Genomic DNA, 23,926 nt, shown 5'->3' with positions numbered 1-23,926 from the left:
ATGGATTCCATTTTTATAGACACCCTTAAATTGATTTTGTCCATAAGTTGGAAAATACACAAAAATCACTCAATGTGGTAACCAAACCTCCACAGTATTGGAATGAATTGCATCAAAAGCAAATAAGCAAAAATTAAAAAGAGAGGAAACTAGTTCTGCCTTTCATAGGAACAAAAGTATGTACATACGTCGGATTTTTGAATTGAATAATATTATGGGAGCTTGTCCATATGTAGGTGGTGTTCATAAGTCGGGAGTTCTTAATCCAGGTGTATTTGTGCTCCGAGATCCGTTTTTCTCTATACCAGCTACATCTGCACCTTCCAAGAAATGTGACCTAATTCTTCTTACAAATATGTACTACCTCATGCATATCTGTGCTTAATTTGCCTATTCTGCATGTTTTAATTAATGCTCTCTTGTAATTTGTTGCGGTCCGCTTCATTAATGCAGATTTAAAGGTGGGGGGGGGTGGTACATGGAGGGAATCATTAATTTGCATTTTGACAGTCTTTCTAAAGCCAAAAGCTGGTTTAACCTTCATCATTGTCCAAAGAAGGCTAAAGTTAAAATTCGACTCCTTTTTGGAGATGGTCACTGTCAATTTTTTTGAGGTGTGATTGCAGCTTAGGTGCAGTAACAGTTCAACTTTGTCCAACGGCAACATGAATCAATGATGGACTTAACAAGTGAAAATACTGTATATGGGTAATATCCTTTGGTCAGAAATGGAATACTAGTTTGAGACCTGTGCAACTTTTCAGTATTATGACCTTAATCTTAGTGGATTTGTGTTTATTATGGTAATATTTCTATGTCCAGGCTCGAGGGATAAATTCCCAACTCTTGGCAAGAACGCTTCGACGTGTGCAAAGCCTCAATGATTCCTCGTTTAAGTCCCAGTATGCGTTATAATAAACTCCGGGTACACTTTCAGTCGGCCCAGCACTTCCACTTGTGTTGAGTATCGTGCTGCTTCGGCTTTTCCTGTTACTGAGGAAATGACCTAAAATTTGATCCGCTGGTAAAGTGATCGGTTTTGTCTGGCGTTTGACATTCTGAGTGTAGAGAGTCGCATTAGATGGGAACAGCAGCTGGTCGTCCACTTGGCACCTAAAGTTCCTAACGCTGCAAGAAGGGTCTGAACCTTACGGGCTTGTCTCCACTGGATTTCAAATCCAAAGCCTTATCCACTAGGCCTCGACCCGAAACGTCGGCTATCCCTTTGCCTCCACAGATGCTGCCTGGCCCGCAGAGTTCCTCCAGCAGTTTGTTTTTTTGAATTAGATGGGCGCCGTGGTCGGGGAGAGATGGCCCCTGAGGTTTACAATGGGCCTGTTGGCGGGATTCAGCGGCCTGTACGCGCTGTACTGTTTGGCAAAGTGGTGGCAGGAGGAGGAGGAGGAGGAAGATCGACGCAGTGAACACTGTCAGTCCAAGAAGCAGAATTTACTCCGCCGAGCGATCGGCCTGAGGGTTGACAGTCAGGAAACTGCGGACAGTCAACAGGGTAAATACAGTTGGGTTATCTGCAGCGTGGAAGGTGAAAAGGGACCATTGACCGCGGCCATCACAACCCTTCCGGGGGATAATGGATCATTGTCTTATCCCGTTAAAACCCAATGAAGGAGATGGCAACTTGAAAATTATTCATCCACAAACACTTTTACATCTGTTGCATTTGACAATGAAATTCCCAGTAAGATAAATTTTTGATCATTTACACGATAGTTTGTAAGCAAAAGCAGCATTCTTCGTGCCTCACCCCCCCCCCCCTTTCAGAGGGCAATTAAGAGTTAACGGTGTTGTTGGGTCTCGAGTCACATAGGCCAGGTGATGATAAATTTCCTTTCACTGAAAGGCTAACTAAATTTGATGGGGTTCACAATAGTCTGGTCGTTTCATGGATGTGTACTGATGCTAGTTGTTAATTCCAGATTTGCATCTTTAAACATGCAAGTGGATTTGAAGGGTTGAAACAAGCAGAAAAGGATGTGGCATAAATTAGAATTGTTTTTGCAGTAGGTTGGAGATGAAAGCAGCAGGCTGTTTTGGATGCCAGAATTAAAGCACTAAATCCTGTTTCATAAACTGACAAAGCATAACATTCAGATTTTAATAGTATCCTAAATGTAGAAAAGTCACATGGTGATGGATGAAGAAAATGTAGGTAAAGTTGATGCGTCACAATGCAAAATCTTCAGAAAGATTGTTTCATTTAGATTTTTTCCCCAAAAGTGCTGAGAAGTATAGATGCAGAGGGATTTAGACCAGAAAATCCAAAGGTAGGGTCAAAGCTTTTCCACTGTTGGCAGGGAACCACAAAAGTTTGAGTATTGTGTGGATATTAAAGGGGAAGGGATAAAACACAGAAGGAGAATTCAGAGAAGGACAGGAGTGACAAACTGATGTATGAATCAATATACGCAGTGGAGCTTTGAATAAATTTTTTATGGAGTATAGGAAGAGATCTGGAATTTGGAATGCACTGCCTGCAGATGTGGTAGATGCAAGTTCCAGTGTGGCCTTCTGGAGGGAATTTGATACCTATATGGTGGAGGAAAAAATTGCAAAACTATGAAAAAGGGCTAGTGGGTGGAACTAGAGAATTACTCTGGCAGAGACCCTGTGGGAACATAATGGGCTAAATGGCCTCTTTCTACCATTTTATAATTCTAAGAGAATGATGATGTTAAACCTGGAAAGTTTAGGGAACCCTGGCTGACAAGAGATATTGAGGCTCTGGTCAGTAGAAAGGATTTAGGAGGTCAGGCATGAGTGAATCCCTTAATAACTATAAAAAGATTAAGAATACTCTTAAGTGGGAAATCAGAGGGCAAAGAGAGGGTATGAGATGGATCTGGCAGGTAAGGTTAAGGAAAATCCCATGAGGTTCTCTAGATAAATTAAGAGCAAAAGGGTGGTTAGGGAGAGAGTAGGTCCCCTTAGAGATCAGCAGAGCCACCTAAGTCTCGAGCCGCAGGAGATAGATAGGATTTTTAATGAATATTTCTCCTCGGTACTTACTGAAGAGAAAATCATGGTTGCTCAAGAGATAAGGGAAACTAGTGGAGATGTTTTGGAGAAAATTCATATTACCAGGGAGGAGGTATTTGCAGCTTTACAGTGCATTAAGGTGGAGATGTCCCCAGGGCCTGACTGAGTGCCTCGAACTTTGTGTTAGGCTAGAGAAGAAATTGCGGAGGCCCTTGTGGAGATATTTGCTTCATCGTTAGCCGCTGGTAAAGTTCCAGAAGACTGGAAGGTGGCTAATGTCATTCCATTGTTTAAGAAGGGTAACAAGAACAAACCAGGGAACTACAGGCCAGTTAGACTGAGATCAGTGGTGGGGAAGTTACCAGAGGGAATTCTGAGGGACAGGATCTACCAGCATTTGGATAGACAGAGTCTGATTAGGAGGAGTCAGCATGGCTTTGTGCATGGAAAGTCATGTTTGACGAATCTTATGAGGATAGAGCAGTGGATGTTGTCTATTTGGACTTTAGAAAAGCCTTCAACAAAGTTCCACTTGGCAGTCAAAGAGGTTATGTATGTCCCATGGAATCCAGGGAGAGCTAGTTAGGTGGATTAAAAATTGGTTTGGAAGTAGGAAGGAGAGGGTGGTGGTTAAAAGTTGTTTCTCGAATAGAGGCCGGTGACTAGTGGTGTGCTGCAGGGGTCAGTGTGGGGAGCCTTGTTTGTTATTTATATGATTTGGATGCGAACAGCACAAGGCTTGATCAGTAATTTGCGGATGACACGAAATTAGGAGGTGTTGTTGATAGTGAAGAAAGTTATCGTAGATTACAGGAGATCTTGATCAGTTAGGGAAATGGGCCGAGGTGTGGCAAATGAATTTTAATACAGATAAGTGTGATGTGATACGTTTTGGAAAGTCAAACCAGCCTATGATTTGTACTTTGAATGGTATGGCACCGGGGAGTGTCATGGAAGATGGGGACCTAGGAGTACGAGTCCATAGTTTATTGAAAGCAGCATCACAGGTAGACAGGGTGACGAAAAAGGCATTTAGCATGCTGGACTTCATCAGTCAGGGCATTGAGTATAGGAGTTGGGACATGAGGAGTGAACCAATAGAAGTGTTTAAAATTATGGGAGGCATAGATAAGGTGGATGGTAACAGTCTTTTCCCCAAGTTAGGGGAGTCCAAAACTAGGAGGCATAGGTTTAGGGTGGGAGGGGAAAGATTTAAAAGGGACCTGAGGGGCAACTTTTTCATGCAGAGGGTGGTGAGTGTATGGAATGAGCTGCCAGAGGAAGTGGTTGAGGCAGGTACGATAGTATCATTTAACAAGTACTTGGATAGCTACATGGAGGAGCAGGGCTTAGAGGGATATGGGCCGAATGCAGGAAATTGGGACGAGCTGGGTGGGCACCATGATTGGCATGGACTTGTTGGGCTGAAGGGCCTGTATTTATGCTGCATTGCTCTATGATTCCTAATCTGGAAATGACGAGGCCATGGATAGGGTTTTAGCAGTAGTGGCATTAGTTGGTGAAGGGGTAGGTGATGTGGGGTTTGAAGTTTACAATATTATTCAGCTTGATTAGTACATTATTTTAAGTTCCTACCATAAATAGTAATTTTAATGTTCATGCAGAGGATATACTGACACAGTGAGAAATTAATGTCAATTACCTAAACTGATTTTCAAGACAAGGGAACAGATGGAGAGATGGTTATTTTCAGCGTATATTTTAACGTTTGGTCTTTGGTTTCCGATAACATAAAGAAGCAGCAAATAGACGAGTGTGCAGCAGGATAAGTCCTTGTGGATAGGTAGAAATTGCTATAGACGTGTTAGCTGCTTTTGTGAAGGTAGGAACAGAACCTTGGGACCAGTCACAATTGGTCAGTGGAGGAGAGAAAATTGAAAGGGAGCCCTTGGTTGGCTGCATTGAATGCTGCAAAAAGCTTGAGAGTGGATCTGAGAGAGAAATAGTTACCTTTGCAGAAGGATATCTCCTAATGGCAGTGAAAAGTTCATAAGACCACAAATGGCCTTGGCTGCTTTTGGCAGCCTTTGGGAAGATGCAGTGCATTGAAACAATGACATGTATTCTTTGCTGCCACTGAGGTTTCTCTGTGGTATATCTCAGTGTTTTTTGTGGCACTAGTGAAAACTCATTTATAATTTTATTTTACAGATTATGCCTAGTGGGAACATACCACAAAATATATTTATGGTGTGAAAATAAAACATTCAAGTTGGAACTAAAATAAAGTTTGGAAAATGTGAAGTAAATGCAGTGGTAGGAGTATAAGAACAAACTAACAAGCCTTGCACAAATTGCTACATTTTAACTCTTGAACAACAGATGCTGGCATATTTTAACAGTGAAAGAGAATCCTGTAAATAGTAATTCAATCCATCAGTAGTTAGTTGAGGAGGTAATTATTGCTGATTCTGAACATCACTTGACTAACATAGCTGAATCTAAATTTACACCTGGAGCACAAATACACTCTTGGTTTGTGGTTCTATATATACATGAATATGTCATGCAGTGGACTTCTTATACTATTTCTTCTCTTCTATCATTCTTAGCTAACTCTTTGTTGGAATCAAGTGACAGTTGCAAATTTCTGAGAAATTATAACAAATTTTGGAACAATTATTAAGATTTTAAAAAAAAACTGCAAGGGAGCTGGCTCACTCTTTGCCAAACTCATTCATAATGACCTTTCATATTTTCCCTTTCCAGGTGTGTAAATCACCTGGAAATGTTATCAGTTAAATGTAATAGAGTACACAGAATTAACATCACACAAAATGCTGGAGGAACCTCCAGATTCCAGCATCTGTAGAATCTCTCGTGACACAAAACAATTAATTCTTGAGTCATTTAGGTCAATACTTTCCTAATAGGTCCTTTACAAATTTAGTTGCATTAGGTATCAGTTAAATTGGCTATTTCACCTTATCAGCTTTTTGCAAAAGCCTTTTTTAAATACATAATTAAACGTAATTATTGACAGCATTAAAAGATAACAAGGAAACTGATTTGTATCTTTGCTTTAAAATCATTAATGTTGTTTGTTTCTTTCGAAGAGTGTGGTACTTGTAAAACCTCACCATGGTCTGGACCAGCAGCATCTGCAAGTGATTCTGGGCCTTCTTAAGAGGACCTCTGATACTTCCATTCGAGAGCATGCTCTGGTGACTATAGGTAATAGTGCTGCATTCACTGTTAATCAGGTAAGTGTAGTTGCATTTACTATCAACTTACAAGAGTAAAACCTAATTTAGGGAAATGTTCTGTTGTGAAAAGGAAAATAAATCAAGAACAAAATTGTTATTACTTTATAATATTGCATACTGAAGTGCAATAAAACTCCAGCAATCTACTGTCCAATGGTTCAGAAATCCCAACAGTTCGGCATCTGGCTCACCTGGGTCCTGTTTCCTACACTCCCTTTAAACTCACTGAGGCCAATTTCCTACATTTCCTTTAAAAGTTTATTATTATACTGCGTAACATCTTGGAAAAAAAAATTAAAAATGCATTGGGTATTAAAAGGAATAACATTCAGATGTCTAGTAAAAGTGCCAGTCTGGCACTACTAAGTCCTGACAGTGCCAGATTATCAGAGTTTTACTGTACTAGAATCAAATACTAGAGGGCATAGTTTTAAGGTGAGAGGGTGAAAGTTTAAAGGAGATGGGCGGAGCAATTTTTTTACACAGTGATTGGTGCCTGAAACATGCTGCCAGGGGCAGTGGTCGAAGCAGACATGATAGTGGAATTTAACAGGCATTTAAACAGGCACATGAACATGCAGTGAATGGAGGGACGAGGGTCATGTGCAGGCAGATGAAATTAGTTTAATTTGGCGTCATGGTTGGCATGGATGTTTTGGGTTGAAGGGCCTGTTCCTGTGCTGTACTGTTGTATGTACCGGGTTTTGGAGAAATTTTCCATCAGCTCAGATACAATATACCATATTCTTCTGGTGTGATGTGAATTCCAAATATGTTTTTGAGAACTCTTTTTTAAAAAAAAATTCTTAAATAAACCGGTCTTATGTTTACAGGACCTTATTCGCAGCCTGGGTGGTCTTAGTGTCATTGCAAATTGTTTGTTAGATGAAGTCACATCAGTCAAAGTTAAAGCAATGAATGCTCTGACGAATCTTTCCCTTAATGTTGCTAATCAAGAAGAACTGAAGGTAATGGAACATTACTTTGTTTCCTCTGGTAAAAGCTATCTAGTAATGTTGTAACTCTAGAATTGCTTATTGTTTTGTAACCCACTGCTTACTAGAGTGAATAGCTGTTGTACTTGTATAGTTAGCCAATAAAGTTAATTGAAATACAAGCGTTTGTTTATAGGAAATGGGTAGTACAACTTGCATGCAGGGTTCTACAATGCCAAACGAGTGAGTTATGATGTTGGCCAAGCACTGGAAGAAATCTCTGCTGCTCTTGAAATTGTGACTTTAGAGCCTTTAGTGTGGGTTGTGAAAGATAGAACCTTCAACAGTGTGTACTCCTTAGTAATGTACTGAACTTGTAAGCTGAAGCTACGTGATCAGCTCGCACTGGGATTAAATCGATAACATTATGACTCTGGGACGAGGGCAGTAACTCTAAAATATTTGGCAACTGAACAGTGTATAGGGACTTCAGTGTGTTATACCTGTGTTGTTTAGCTGTGTTTCTCCAGAATTCATCTGAGGATTATGGTACCATAATTGACAGATTAAGTGTGAGGGGAAAAAGTATTAAGAGGAAAAAGTTCACAGTAGTAATTCAATAACATTCTCAAATCTAGATTGCCTATATTCATGAAGCTGGATTAAATATAAAATTTACCTGATTAAGTACAACTCTGCATATATCTTACCTAAAGCAGAACAAGGAGTTTTGAATGAACTCATCGTCTGAGCCTCCACAGTCCTCACCAGTAAGAATTTACAAAGATTCATCTATCTCTGCTTGAAAAAATTTCTCCTCATTTCAGTACTAAATGTCCTACCCCTAATTCAAAGAACATGACCCCCAGGTCTAGATCTCAGTTAGGGAAAACTTCCTGTATCCAGCCAGTCAAGTTCTAAGAATCTTAAAGGTTCAATGAAATGAGATCTCTTGTCATTCTTCTAAATTCTTGAAAATACAGGGCTATTCTACTCAGTGTCTCCTCATACAGCAAATTTGGCATCCCTAGAACCAGTCTTGTGAATCTTCACTGCACTCCCTCTGTGGAAAGTACATCTTTTCTTAGATAAGGAGACAAAATTGTATGTAGTACTCCGGATATGGTCTCATCAAGGCCCTTTACAATTTAAGCAAGACATTTTACTTCTGCACTCAAATCCTGTTGTAATAAAAGCCAACATACCATTGTTCTTTCTAATGACTTGTGACAACTGCATGTTGGCTCTCAGTGATTTGTGTATCTAGCACCTTTTTTGAAAATGAACATTACCCAATCCCTCAACAGCTTTTCTGTTTTGAGGATAACTTCATATTCTCTTCATTAGAAGAGAGAACATCCAGGGTGGGTGGGGATTTTGATTATGCTGGCTGCTTTACCAAGGCAGCGAGAAGTGGAGACAGAGTCCGTGGAGGGGGAGACTGGTTTCCGTGATGTGCTGAGGTGTGTCCATAACTCTGCAGTTTTTTTGCAGTCTCAGGCAGAGCAGTTGCCATACCAAGTTGTGATGTATCTGGATAGGATGCTTTCTGTGTTGCATCGATAAAAGTTGGCGAGGGTCAGAGGGGACATGCCAAATTTTTTTAGGTTCCTGAGGAAGTAGAAGTGCTGGTGTGCTTTCTTTGCAATGACGTCAATGCGGTTGGACTTAGACAGGCTTTTGGTGATGTTCACTCCTAGACTCTTGAAGCTCTCAAACCTCTCGACCTCAGCGCCATTGATGTAAATAGGGGTGTGTGCAATTTCCATCCCCCCCCCCCCCTTCCTGAAATCAATAACCAGCTCCTTTATTTTGCTGACATTGTGGGAAAGGTTGTTGTCATGACACCATGCCACTAGGCTCTCTATCTCCTTCCTGTATTCCAACTCATCATTATTTGAGATTTGGCCCACTACGGTGGTGTCATCTGCAAACTTGCAGATGGAGTTAGAGCGGAATCTGGCCACACAACCATGAGTGTATAGGGAATAAAGTAGGGGACTGAGGACGCAGCCTTGTGGCACACCAGTATTGAGGATAGTCATGGTGGATGTGCTGCTGCCTATCCTTATTGCTTGTGGTCTGTTAGTCAGGAGGTCAAGGATCTAATTGCAAAGGGAGGTGTTAAGTCTCAGGTCTTGGAGTTTGATGATGAGTGTGTTTGGAATTAAAGTATTGAAGGCGTAGCTGTAGTCAATAACTGGGAGTCTAACATAGGTGTGTTTACTATCCAGGGGCACCAGAGATGAGTGTAGGGCCAGGGAGATGGCATTCGCAGTGGACCTATTTCAGCAGTAGGTGAATTGCAGTGGGTCAAGGTTGCCTGGGAGGCTAGAGTTGATGTGTGCCATGACCAGCCCCTCAAAGCACTTCATGATGGTGGATGTCAGAGCCACCAGGCAGCTCAGGTTATCTTTTGTTTCTCTGCCTGCTATTTACTATTGAACATTAGTGAAATTCATAACACCTAAAAGAGAAAAGTCCCTCTTTAGAATCACTGAAGTTTTTCAGAATCACTTTGTTTCAAGAAAACTTATTTAAATACCACAGATGTCATAATTTGGACCCCTGTGTAGAACTGGGTCATTTTTTTCCCGTTTTTTTTTATTCTTCCTCATCCATTACCTTTGTGTTCAGTTGTTCATTTTAATTCCAGTTACACTCATGGTTCATAATAATGACCTATCACCACATAAGGGAAATATATATTTACATAGAGTTATGTGGTAAGACCAAGGGAATGGAATTAACTAGATAACTATCAGATCCAGTGCAAGCTTGACAGATGGAATTGCTGCCTTCTGTGTTGTGATTCTGTATTTATAAAGATATGTCACATATCTTTTGTTTGTGCACAACTCACTTAGTTCTGTGTTGAAGGACTGTACACTCTATTACTCATGTCTGCACTCCAGTCTGCAATCCACTTTGAATGACTGTGGCTGTGGTGTTACTTTTAGCTTTTAGTTCTGTTTTGTTTAAACAACCCTACAGATGCCCAACAAAAAGCAACTTATAACTACAGTGTTTCAGCTAACTGGAAAGGCTGGTGCAGTAATGATAATGAATCCAAGGCTAATAGAAGATTTTCAGATGCTGTACAAGAGGTTGGCTAGAGCTAGAGTAAGTGAGCTTTTTAAACCAAAATCTAGAATCATTGGTTAATATTGCAATACCCTAACTACTCTAGGTGGAACTTTTGAACATGGCTTAAACCAGTACTGCAGCAAACCTTGTGTTTGTGGCTTAGTACTACATGAATTGCATTTATCTACTCAATAAGGCCGTGCTCCTTCTTATGGTACTCGAACCTCGCACACAACACGTGAAGACTAAAAAAGTATCTGCTTAAAATCAGTTCTGAATTACCTCTCAGTCAAATGAGTCCACTTTTAGCAGGTATAAATGCTACAGTTTGAGAAGAGTGGGATGTTCAAGAGTCTTAAAGGAGTATGTTTTTCAGATTATGTTATGATTTTCTGAATAACAGCTCAATTTGAAATAAATCATATTTATAACTAAATTGTAAGGGTTCCATAGTTTTGGGTTACACATAGTTTATGGGATATTGTTAAAGCTAAGCTCTGGCATTTCCTCCTCAACCACTCCATCCCTTACTTCCCTTTCTTCAAAATATATCTTTCTAACAGTTTTCTTTTTCTCCTTTTATGGCTTGGCATCAACTTCTTGTTTCATAATCCTTCAATGAAGTGCCTTGAGACAAGTTTACTACATTGTAAGTGCATCATAAATGAAAATCATTATTGGCATACACTTTCAAATAAAATATTCTTTTTTAATGGCTTCATCTCTTCAGGGTAGATATGGAGTTGATTATTTCCCTGGTTGGAAATCACATTATTGAAATAAGGTGTCAGCCATGCAGGACTGAGATGAGCAGAATTCGCTACCCCAGAACGTTGTGGAGCTATGGTCGCTCAATGTAGTCAAGTTGGAGGTCAATATTTGTTTCAAATGTTAGGAAATCAAGGGATATGGGGTTAGTGCAGGAAAGTGATTCTGAGGTGAGAGACTGGTCATGGTTTTATTGAATAATGGAATGGGTATGTGTGACCAAATAGCCTCCTCCAACTTTTGTTTCTTTTCATCTGAATTAAACAGCACTTGATGGTTTTAATATGTTTGTATAAAACCATGTTTATTGCAGGTTTGGATCCCTCAAGTATTGAAGATCCAAGAAACTGCCACATTAAACTCTGAGTTGCAGATAGCTGGCCTTCGAATGCTGACTAACATCAGTGTTGTCAATAGTCATCATCATATGATGACCAACTCCATTCCTCACTTTCTTAAGCTCTTGGTAGATGGAACTGAAAATGTAAAGGTATGACTTGCTGACTGAACAGTTTTAGTTTTTGTTAAGGATATATGATGCATTCTGAAGAATAAAATTGTCTTAATTCATTACAATTTTTTACCTTTGAACTAGTGTAGGAGATTTAATGAGCTGAATGACTCTTTGAAGTTGCTTTCATTTTGGGCATCCAGAAAAAAAATATGATTCTCCCTTTGCTAACAGCTTTTTGGTATCTTGCTATATATTTAGTTTGAGCCCTTCTATTATCTTCAGACAAATGTGCTGGGAATCTTTTCCAGTATGGGATGACAATATGAGGGACCCATCATTTTGCTTTTCCCATCTAAGGCATTGATTATTCTAAGCAGATCCTTTAGTGATGATTAGAGTCAAAATTTTGTTTTGACACCTTCGTGTGTACTTATATCTTAGAAACTATGTTGATTTGAATTCTGCACAACATGGATTATTGAATCTGTGTTCCACCCCATTGCAGTGTCTAACTGCAAGTTCTTGTCTACTTCTGAAATAGGAGCAGTTGTAAGGTGAAGAGCTTGCCTTGCAGGCATAAGGCAGGGCTTTCCTTTATATGGTAAAGTAACCTTGCAAAAATTAGAAAGGCCTGAAATGTGGGTATGTGCTGACAGAAACATAATTATTAGAATTGAAATATAATTTTGTTTATTTAGAGTTCTATCTTCTGTTTGGCACAGTTTTTTAAAATCCATATTTGTACTGTTGAGATGTGAAATGATGAAGACAGAAATCAGACTGGTTGTGATATTTCACCCCACCCCATTTGAATAGATTGCATGCATTTCTTGTAAAGTCTCATCAATAATGACAAGATACAATAGGTGAATGCAGTCTGTTGAATTGCAAGTCAGCCATTGGGACAAATGATAGACAAAGGATCCGGTGGGATGAAAGCAGATGAACAGTAACAGATTCCGTAAACAACCCTTTTAATCTTTTTTTTAAAACAGATTCAGGCATTAAAATCCTGGTAAATTTGTCTGCAAATCCAGAGTTAACACATGTTCTTCTCTGTGCTCAGGTAAGCAACAAGCCTGATGCTATTTATTTTTGAGTTCAATACTTGATTTGACTACATATTTAATAATACACTTGTACTCATTTATACAAATGTAATACTTGATTCAGAACAGTGTTCACTTGTATTGCCTGGTAACAATTTTAGGTTTTGCTAAGGTGAAGATTAATTTTATCAGAAATCTGCATATCTAAGTTGCTAACATGACAGATCACATTTATCTGTAAACTCTCTAAGTGATGTAAAAGTTGTTCGATCTGTGATCTACATATATTGCTGCAATTTCATGCAGGTGTTGACAGTACAGGTCTTATGCTGACTTTTTCTTTGACTCCCTTCCAATGATGACAGTGTTCTGCATATATAAAGTTGAATATATGCTCAGCTGAAGTAAATACAGTTTTAGGCAGTTTTCTTACCATTGTGAATTTAGATTTTATGCTGCCAATGTGGAATTAATTTGACATCCTAGACTATTGGTTGATACCAAAGTCCCATGTAGATGCAGCATGAAAAACCTAAAATTACTTTTTGTGCATGAGTATATGGTTTATCATCACTGTTTCTTTTTGATTATCCAGATAAGTCATCTGTGGGGTTTTTCCCACACATACATTGCAAAAAGCTCTCAGTGCAGGAGGATGCAAATCAAGATTTAGAAACCTGTCAGATGCTAGGGTTTGTTGTTGTTGTGTTCTGCTCAGGATTTCAAGAGAAAAGAGTCAAAAATGGGAATGATTCAAATCTGGGATACATAGGCTTAAAGATGTTGAAAGGAAACTAAGATCCAAAAGTTCTTTTGCTGTGTTTGGAAGCATTAAAACAGCCTAGTGTGGGACATTAATCTTATTCTTCATTATGAGAGTCTTCCAATATGAACATCAATTAAAAGCATTGTCAGGTTCAGCAAACAACAGAATGTTCAGTCTTAAATATATGGTACTGAAATTATCTATAATAATGTTACGCAGCTGTAACCTCTCAATCCAACCTTTAGAGGAGCACCTGCACTACATAAATGTCACTACAAAAAGTGTTGCTCTGTCCAGAAAGGCAGGAGGTAGGAAGGAGTGTGCATTCAAGGGAACTGATCTTTTATTAGAAGAAACCACCCATGGGAGAGGCCCTATGTCCCTTGGGTGGGGATGCACAGACACTTCCAAGGCATCAACTAGGCTCTTCTGGCAAGTTTTGGGAAAGACTGCATTCCAATAAGTGTCTTTTACACCATTGGAAATAAGTTTCAAGTGCAGAAATGCATTTGAAGGCGCTGTCTTAAGGGTGAGCCTGCAGAGTGCTGTGAAGTAGCATGGTTTGAGTGTGATTACTCCTTTAATCAGCATGTTTTTTTACAGCAGATGGTTCTGTGTGAGATGAGGACTGTTGTGTTCTGTACCAGTAAAGTTGAAAATCATGTTGGCATGCAATGAGTGTTACACAATTGCTGATGTCATGGGGTGAATTTCACAGTGAAACTGTGTCTCTAGCACTAATGAAAATCCCAACAGAAAGTCAGGTCAAATTTCCTGCTGGGCACTCGGAGGCTTGGAAATTGATAGATTTTTGCTTTTCTTTGAATTAGCCCCATTTTCTAAGACACAGAATCATGAAAATATATTTAGTATTGTAAGAATGCATATCTAGGTGTAAAGATTTTGTACAACAGAGAAAGCAAAGGTTCTTGTTGGCAACTGCAGTGGGAAGAGTTGTGAGAGTTCCTTAACTGAGTAAGATGCCAAAAAATTCAATTGACTCATCACAATATATGAGACTGTATATTTGAAGAAATAAAAGAACCAAAGTTTCATTGCTTATTAAAAGACTTGGAGAAAATGAAGGAACAATTATTAATCCATCATAATTAATGGTGAAGATAATGTGTACTGTAAGGTTGAAATCTAAAAGAAATTGATATGCATGGACTGAAATTGTAAGTAGTTTGGATAGGGTTGAATGATAAATGGAAGTTGGTTAATATAGAGATTTGAAAAATAGAAAAGAGAACATGGCATTGGGGATCTTGTGAAATGTAAAGATGGTCAGAGAATAAACAATCTTAGCAGTAGTTATTCTGGAGAGGCATGGTGTTTCAGGTTGGGCCTGATAATATTGGCCATATACATATTTGGTGTTCTGAATGCCACCAAATCTTATGATCATGTATTTTATCAAAAAGTCAGAGTGCTTGGAGTGTTTTGTTTGCAGATGTGATGTTTTGTTTTCAAATTTGAGACACATGAATGATGCTTCAGATGTCATGACTTGGTCAACCAAGTTAAATGTGGTATTGCTGTGGTTTGGCATCCATTGCCATTACTAACAAAGACGGTTGAACAAAAAAGGCCCACATTTCAGGAACCTTGCAGTAACAGGTTTTCTCTCATATTATTTGCTCTTAAGAATGGAATGGTCACAATTTTGGGACATCTTCCCAGTATATTTTACCAAGGGCATAGTTTCTTACAATGTATATGAATCTGAAGAGTATGAAATAGATCTTGTTGAATTGGGTCAGACTTAGGCTGAAGGTTCCTTTAAACTAATCCAACTAAATATCCTTGGTTCAGCCTTCAGAATATACATTCAAGATACACTTGTTGTTCTGAATGGGATTGGCAGTTATTATTGTCCATAAGCAATTGCAGAAACAACTTGATTTTGAAATGTGTGGTTGTTCAAGAGCAGATATTTCTAATAGAAGTGCCAGAGATAAAGGTTGGATATTTTAACTTTGCACTGTAGAATTGTAGCTTGTCTCTATTTTGTAATAATTCCTTGCTCTAAGGAATAACCATTTCATTGATAGCTGAAAATATTTGAGGTTATGCAGGTTTCATTTAAAACCTTATTTTAAAATGTGATTTATGAACTGTGATGTGAACTTGTTTTATTCTTTGTTCCAGGTGTCACCATTGTTCCTTTTCTTGTTTGACAATACCACAAATAAAGAGGTTCTTATACGAATGCTTATATTTGTTGTAAATCTAAAGGAAAATATGAACTTGATGCAGGGTTCTGTTCAGTATGAGTACAACGTGGAATCACTTCATTCTGTACTGTTTGGGAATCCAACACAATTTTCTCATAAAATTGCAAAACTTGTGTTGTACCAAGATCATGAAGTGAAACAACATATTGCCAGAATTATGATCTAAGACTAAATGGTTCCCTGATGTGGCTTATACAGTGTTAATTAGTTATCTAAGGTAAGACTGAAGGGAAGAAATGGAAATAGTGAATGTTTACTTACTTTGCGTCAAACTGAAGATGACTTCGGAAGGACACGCCATTGGATTTATACATGAACAGAGAAAAAATGTATTCAAATTGGGATACTAATGTCAATGGAACAGAAGACAATTTAAAAACAGATTCGTTGGTTTAAAAACTCAACTTGGCACTATGTGGACACTTGTCTTCCATTTTAACAAGCATCAGTTACTTAATATTGTAGACTTGTGCTTCTCCAGTATTGATTAATGGAAAGTATTTTTCCTAATGTGTCCATTGTTCTTGCTGAAGATAGCAGTACTCCAATAGAAATCTTGCCCTTTTGTACTCATATGAAAGAAATAAATTGTAATGAGAAATCAGAGATGACTTTCAATTTTTATTCCGAACAATGTAATTGGAAGATTGAATTTTGAATCCAAATCTTACATTTTATCACATTTTTTTACATATTAAAAGTTTACATTTCTAATATTTATAAAGACAGATGGTGGGCTCCTACTCAGTTACAGCTGCATGGGTATCTAGTGTTAATCAATGAAGCATTTTATATTTAAAAGGTAACCATTAGCCAATTATACTTCTGTTAATGTATTTTTTAATAATGGGGAAATAAATCCAAGGTGTAGGTACTACCATTTTTAATATAACCTGCCCACCTCTAAATATAATTGATTACAAACAATTAAAATACCTCCTAGAAAAAAGCAAATGTCTTGAGAACTCAGCAAGTCGGGCAGCATCTCTGAAGGCGGAGATAATTGACATTTGCATCGGGTCTTGAGCCGGGGCATCAAATATTCCTCTGCCTCCACCGCTGTTAGCCTGACCCATGAAGTTCCTCCATCAGTTTGTTTTTTTTGCTCTAGTTTTCCAATGTCTGCAGTCTTTTGTGTCTTCTACAAAATATCTCTCATCTGATTGGAGAATCAAGTTATTTGTAAAACAGCCAATAATACAAAATAGGGGTTAATTAACTTATGAAACAGAGCCACCATTGCAGCAAAGCACATTTGAAACAGCTGGGTTAAGAGATTTGCAAACACCTGGGTAACATAATTATTTCTGGATTTCATCCTGAATTATGTAGCATATTTTTAGCTTCATAATAAAAGCAATCATATAGCTCAGGCCCATGGGACCATTCATTCAGAAAAGAAACACGATAATCTACATCTTTGTGTACCACCATGGTATCAATTCAAAAGGCACATGGCTTAAGGCCACCTTCCATTTCAAAATCCAGATTATAACAGAAATTGAATAGAGATAACTGTTTATATACAGTGTTTAGTTACAGTAATGTTTATGCAGTTCACATGCTCAAAATATGCATTATTTAACTCTGCAATCTCAATTATTTTGGCAAACATGCAAGTATCAGGTGGCGTGCGCCTGGAATGGAAGACGATCAGAGTTTTCCCTTTAGGCAATTGATACTGCAACATCCATAAAGCTTTATCAACCAAGTGCCAACTGACTGGTAATTTGATAAAATAAACATTTTAAGGGCTTTAATTAATAAACACAAATTGAAAATATTTTAACAGTTTTAATTTGTGTAAACCAAGCCCAGTATATCTTTTAATTTGTGTAGTAAACAGTTTTCTGCTGTTCAGAGCTTTAACTGAAGGTTTAATCAAGAGTAAGGAAAAGAAATTTACTTTGCAAAGTGTACACTATGTTTATGTTTAAGAGCACATTCAGTAGGATAAACGAAGTATGACAATTAATAAACTAATAGTACTTCAACGTAAGTTCAACCCAAAATTAAAGACAATGAGTGTCAGAAAGGTGTATCAAACATGACCTGTTCCATGTGAGACAATCACACTGTTTATAATTTATTTGCATTATCATTGAAAACCTTTGTTCTCACTCAAATTCTTTGATTCTCCGTGCATCAAAACAAAGAAATCCTCCGGTTTCAATCCATATCTTTCTCGAGCTTCTTCGAGTTTTCTTCGTGGTTCTAAGTAGTACTGGAATAGAAACAATTCTTTATGGATTCATAACAACTTTAAAGTAAAAAGGAAGCTACAGAATAATATGACAAATGAATGCTGGTAAATATTTAACCTTTGCAGTATAATTAAATTCAACACTAATAATAAACAACCCCATTTAAAGATACACACTTAAATCCTTACAATTTTGTTTACTCTGGCTTTTCAAGTTTAGTCCACTTCACTACCTAATTTGAGGGGTCTTGAAGGGATTTGCCAGCAACATTCCTGTGACAAATGATCAGAGGTTCACAGCATAACCTGGACATATTAGCTTACCGATTTTACTCTTGATAGGAAAGTAACCAGCTTTCATGCTTTATCAGTTCTGATATCAATTTTGGCAATTGGTCATGCAGTAAATTATTATGGTTTTGGAATTGTGGTGTGTTTTTTGTTGAGAATAACCACCAGATAATAATACTGAACTATTATACTGTGTAGCACAAACATTCCATCAAACCTTAATGCTATTTTAAGAAAGCAAAGCATATCACAATTTTCATCATAAGTACATTTGCTGCTGCAAACTTATAGCTGGCTAGAGCTCACAAATGAAGAGGCTAACCAATGGATGCTATTGAACATGTGGGGCAATTTTATTCTGATAACAGCTTCCAGTTCTATTTAATACTATTTAATTTGATTTCTGTGAAACCTGGTTTCATGGGTAAATCGTTGGATGGGCTTGTAGAAACCTAGTGCATTAATGTCAATAACACGTTCTTTTTTAATACAGTAAAGAACAGGTTGATAGTAGCTATATACATCCAGGGGCATTTTACATCATTAAAAATGGTGTAAAATACAGCCTTAGTATAGGATTGAGATAAGGCAAAACCCTGCTGTCCACATCCCAACCCACACCAGAGTCCCTCTTGCCAACTACTTATGTAGTTACTGACCAGAAAAATCAGTTTACGGAGAGTTCTCAGGAATGGAACCCTTATGTGACCTGGGGACTGTCTGTAGTTGCTCAACCTACTATTGAGAGAGTGTACAGTGAGGCTGAAACACTCATGGCAATGACACAGAAGCTGCAGTCTCTACAGGCAGTTGCATTTGGGAAATGTGGTAGGTTGGACTTAATGCACCAAAAGGTGGGGGTGAGGGACATCTTCACAATTTTTTTATTTTTAAATAGGTATATTTAGTGATTTTTTTTTTGTGTGGATCCTCAAATGGGTATTAGGCCGTAATGCAGCACTAATTGATTGCAGTTGAAATGCATGAAATCCCATTTCTAGGTTTGGTGGCTTGCTTTGGTGGCTCGCTTTGGTGGCTCCATGAGGTCCTCATACCTAGTATGTGGATTACTGATTGGGTAATTCAGAAATGAACACTTTTAACCAGAATGACACCTAAGTGCTTTAAAAAGATCATGGGAAACTTTGATATTATTGATGTAAGTAAATAAGGAGATAAAGGCCCAGAAGGAGAGAGTGAGAGATAAAGAAGAAAAATTGAAAATTGATAGCAAGCTTTGAAAGTTCCAAGAGACATGGATGAGAAGATTTTGCTATGTTGAAGTCATATTTCACTTCAAAAAGTTCTAGATTGTCACCCTGGCCCCTAGATGAAACTGTTGTGTACCACAGAATCATACAGCATAGAATGAGTGACCTTGTAGCTATCACAGAATTTGTTTGGAAAAGTAGTAAATAAATCAACACAAATTTTTCTTTTTGATTCATCTTTCTAGATGCATGCACAGATCGCTTGGCATTGCATTATGGGAAATCACAATACAGGCCTTTTTCTAGGAACGTTACCCCCCCGCCAATGTTACATGTAAAACTTACTTTCTACATAAACCTCCAAAGAAACACCAAAATTCTAACTGAAACATAATGAGAATAATCAGTCTCTGCATGATGCTAGATGGAACTTACTGATTCATACGAGTGTCCAGGGTTGTTAGAAGTTCATCTTAAAGTATGTAACATTTGTTACAAGATGGGCAAAGTGACAATCCAAAATGTCTATCAAGGGCCACTCATTTGAAATATATCCAACATAGCAGTACATTCTCATACATGCCTCTTGGAACTTTCAAAGCTTGCTATCATTTTTTTTTACATTTAACCTTGCTGTTAACCTTTAGTTTCAAGCCAAAAGAATCAATCCTTGATATTTCTCATGCAATTCATTATTGCATGAGAACGCAATTACAACCAATTCAATATGAAGAAAATCATAGGACTCCACAAGATTATTTTAGAGCGTGAACCATAGATAGCTTGAAATTGCTATTTATGAAGCAGTAATAACCATAAATTAGGTTCTGGGACAAACTCCATAACATACACATGCCTTAATTAAAAAAAAATGCATAGTTTGCATATGTGCTCATTTACTGCAATACTCGGCGGTATATAAAAAAGTATTATGGTGCATGTGTTTGTAGAGCAGTAAACAAATCCAAGTGATCCTACATTCAATGGATCAGATGAAACCCCTGCAGTCTTGTCACAACCAGTCATAAATTATGGTAGATGATTAAACAGTGACAGGAGGAGGAAGAGGCTCCAAGAACATCCCCATCCCCAGTAATAGCAGAGTCCAGTATGTGAGTGCGAGAGATGAGGATGTAGCATTTACAGTCATATTCACCCAGAATTGCCAAGTTGACAATTCATCTAGGCTTCCTCCTGAGAGCCCCAAGACCACTCTAAAGCCAATATGGTTTATTCCATGCGATTTAAGGAAATCACTGAGCACTGGATACAGCAAAGGCTACAGCACCAGACAGCATCCCAACTGAGCTCCAGACTTGCCTCTAATAAAGCCATTCTGGAATAATTACAACACTGATATCAATTTGACTGGGAAATTGCCCAGACATGCCCATTCAATTCGGGAGATATTAAATCAAGCAAATTACTGCACAATCAGTCTAAATCATCAGCAAAGTGTGAAATACCCAGTTTGTGGTTTACCAGAACCACTCAACTCAAGATTTCATCACAACCCATGGACCAGAAAACTGGATTCCAGAGGTAAGCTGAGAGGGACTGCCCTTTGACATCAAGGGAGCATTAGACTGAGTGTGGCATCAAGGAGAATGTATTGCCAATCCTTCATCGTTGCTGTCTAATTCCTGCAAATGACAACCCAACAGCATCATGGGAGTAGTTTCACCAAGTGGACTGCAGATAGAACATAGAACAGCACAGCACAAGAACAGGCCCTTCGGCCCACCACATCTGTGCTAACCATGATGCCAATCTAACTAATCCCATTTGCCTTCACAGTCCATATCCATATAACTCTCTGCCTGTTCATGTGCCTGTCTAAACACCTCTTGAACATTGCCATTGTATTTGCTTCTCGCACCTTCCCATCAGTGTGTTCCAGGCAACTACCACACTCGGTATAAAAAAGAATTGCCTGTACATCTCCTTTAAACTTTCCCTCTCTCACTTTAACCTATGCCTCTTGTATTTGACATTTCCACCCTGGGGAAAAGCCTCTGACCATCTACCCCATATAATTTTATTTACTTCTATCAGATTGCCCCTCAGTGTTCAACACTTAAGAGAAAACAAATCAAGTGTCCCCTCCCCAGGGTAGGGAAGTCAAAAACTTGGCAGCACAGATTTAGGGTGAGAGGGGAGAGATTTAAAAGGGATTTGAGGGGCAACATTTTCACCCAGAGGGTGGTGAGTATATTGGAATGAGCTGCCAGAGGAAGTGGTTGAGGCAGGTTCAATAGTATTTAAGAACCACTTGAATAGGTACATGGAGGAACGGGGTTTACAGGGATATGGGCCAAACAAAGGAAATTGGGACTAGATGGGTGGGCACCATGGTCGGCATGGACTTGTTGGGCCGAAGGGCTTATAACCATGTTGTAGTGCTCCAAGACTCTCCTTATAGCTAATACACTCCAATCCAGGCAAACTCCCAGTGAACACCCTCTGTGCCCTCTCCAAAGCCTCTACATCCTTCCCATAGTGTGATGACCAAAAGTGCACGCAATATTCCAAATGTGGCCTAACCAAAGTTTTTACAGCTGTAACTTGACTTGCCAACTTTTATACTCAATATCCCAAATGATGAAGGCAAGCATGCCATATGCCTTCTTTACCACCCTATCCACTTTTGTTGCCACAAGATCTCTCCATACATCAATGCTCCTAAGGGTCCTGCCATTTACTGTATACTTTCCTCTTGTATTCGACCTTCCAACCCTAAACCCTAACGCATCACCTCACACTTATTAAAACCACTTTGATCACTTTGCACTAAAATGGACTTTGTATTTTTTTGTTCTAATTGAGTTCTTTCTTGTAAAAATTGGGATTTATGTTTAATTTATATTTTTTTGTGAATGCTGCTTATATGATGCTATGTGCCTGTGATGCTGCTGCAAGTAAGTTTTTCATTGCATCTATGCATACATGTACTTGTGGAAAGTACAAGTACTTTGACTTGTCACAAGTACATATATGCCCATACATGTACTTGTGACAAGTCAAAGTTGTAAACTCAACTTTGCTTGTCTGGTTTAAGCTCCATCTTCCATTTCTCCACGCAAATTTCCAGCTGATCCTGCTGTATTCATTGACAACCTTCATCACTATACACAATTCCACCAACTTTCAGGTCGTCTGCAAACTTGCTATGTTCAGGAGGCTGGCTCACCAGCACTTTGTCAAAGGCAATTATAGTTGGGCAATAAATGCATATCTTGCTGGTAATGCCTTCATCAAAAAAAATGAACAAAAATAATTACTCCACTTCTCACAAAGTTAACATGCAAACATTTTTCTCTGACACACTACAGTGCTCGGAATTAACAGAATAGTCCAGATTTTGCTGAAGTAGGATATTTCAAGGCATGGCCTAAGGTTGGAGTAAGCTATGCCACTTTTAGAGTCATAGAGTCATATAGCACAGAATGGGCCCTTTGGCCCATCATGTCCATGCCCATCTATACCAATACCATTTGCCCACATTAGGATTGTATCCCTCTGTGCCTTGCCTATTCAACTACCTCTCTAAATGCCTCTTAAACGTAATGATTGTATCCAATTCCATCGCCTCCACCAGTAGTGCACTAGAGATATCAACCACTCACTGTGTAACCACTGCACTTTCTCTGTAGTTGTGACATTTTGTACTGTTATTGTTTTTACCCGTACTACATCAATGCACTCTGTACTAACCCAATGTAACTACACTGTGTAATGAATTGACCTGTACGATCGGTATGCAAGACAAGTTTTTCACTGTTACTCGGTACAAGTGACAATAGTATACCAATACCAAGTGATAGACTGGGAAAAAAAGGAAAGAACATGAACTAGATTCAAAAAAGGTACAAAAAAATAGATGGAGAAACTAGATTCAGAGAAGAAAATTATACAATGAAAAAACAATGAGGAAGAAATTATATCCTGTAGGAGTGAGATTCTACGGCTGAAGTATTTCCTTTTCAGAGTGGAAAGGTTAAATGATATTGAAAGAATATAAATCTTGTTATAAAAGTATTATAAATAGCAGTCAAGATTCTACGCAGTGTTTAATTATAATTTAATGCACAAACGCAATAATTTTATGAACCTCATAGGGAAGCTGAGAATGAGCTGCTTTTGCGTGTAGTTAACAAGAGGAGTGCAAATTGTCCAGCAAATAATGGCACTTTGTATTTCATGGAATATCTCTTCCTTGCTTGAGGATGGCTTATTCATTAATAACAGCTTATGTATTAAAATCACCATAACAAATACTGGCACAGTATCTCAGTCAGCATGGATTGTTCAACATCACAACATGGCCAGGCTAACATCTTGTATACAAGTCCAATTTTATGCCAAGGTCCCTTCTTTTGAATACCATAAAACCATAATACAAGAGGGCAAATGGTGGCACATATTAGCCTCTCAATGGTTATAATTTAATTGAGATGATTGATGAAAGTGGGACCCAGCACAGCTCAGTATGACTGAGTCTAGGCAATAACACACATACCTGGACCCTAGTGATTAGAAACAAGATCCAGCAAACTTTATTTCTTTTTCTAACAAATATGAGGCCAATTGTTGCACCTCTGGACTTGGATGGCTCAGCTGTTCCATGGATAAATTTAATGAGCTACTTTTACTTAGGAGTTTCACATTTTAAAAAAAAATCAAACAATTGACCAGTAATAA

At 38.4% G+C, this 23,926-nt stretch overlaps 2 protein-coding genes across 7 annotated transcripts in view; one reads left to right on the top strand and one right to left on the bottom strand.

Moving 5' to 3' along the window:
• The first annotated feature begins 1,329 nt into the window (after window positions 1–1,329).
• armc10 (armadillo repeat containing 10) lies at window positions 1,330–16,131 on the top strand. The gene is made up of 6 exons (XM_052034146.1): window positions 1,330–1,611; window positions 6,075–6,221; window positions 7,058–7,192; window positions 11,328–11,504; window positions 12,464–12,534; window positions 15,435–16,131. The coding sequence occupies exons 1-5, from the start codon at window positions 1,330–1,332 to the stop codon at window positions 12,485–12,487; spliced, it is 765 nt and encodes a 254-aa protein (XP_051890106.1). The 3' UTR covers window positions 12,488–12,534; window positions 15,435–16,131.
• The window catches only part of napepld (N-acyl phosphatidylethanolamine phospholipase D), a 39,035-nt gene continuing 31,237 nt past the window's right edge, over window positions 16,129–23,926 (bottom strand). For 5 of the 6 annotated variants that reach the window (XM_052034043.1, XM_052034044.1, XM_052034042.1 and 2 more), the window contains exon 5: window positions 16,805–17,744. In XM_052034043.1, the coding sequence (XP_051890003.1) occupies window positions 17,619–17,744 (126 nt within the window). In that variant the 3' untranslated portion in view covers window positions 16,805–17,618. Of the gene's footprint in view, window positions 17,745–23,926 lie in introns of all 6 variants that reach the window. The other variant, XM_052034041.1, reaches the window with a different exon arrangement.

This window comes from Pristis pectinata, chromosome 19, assembly GCF_009764475.1.
Source record: "Pristis pectinata isolate sPriPec2 chromosome 19, sPriPec2.1.pri, whole genome shotgun sequence".
Lineage (NCBI taxonomy): Eukaryota > Metazoa > Chordata > Chondrichthyes > Rhinopristiformes > Pristidae > Pristis > Pristis pectinata.
Note: the sequence above shows the minus strand (reverse complement) of the source record. Positions and strands in the feature narration are given on the sequence as shown.

Excerpts from the sequence above, each read along its gene's own strand:
- armc10 (XM_052034146.1), top strand. The coding sequence starts at position 1,330 with ATGGGCCTGTTGGCGGGATTCAGCGGCCTGTACGCGCTGTACTGTTTG. Across the intron at positions 7,193-11,327 it reads CTAATCAAGAAGAACTGAAG|GTTTGGATCCCTCAAGTATT; the intron begins GTAATGGAACAT and ends TGTTTATTGCAG. Across the intron at positions 11,505-12,463 it reads ATGGAACTGAAAATGTAAAG|ATTCAGGCATTAAAATCCTG; the intron begins GTATGACTTGCT and ends TTTTTAAAACAG.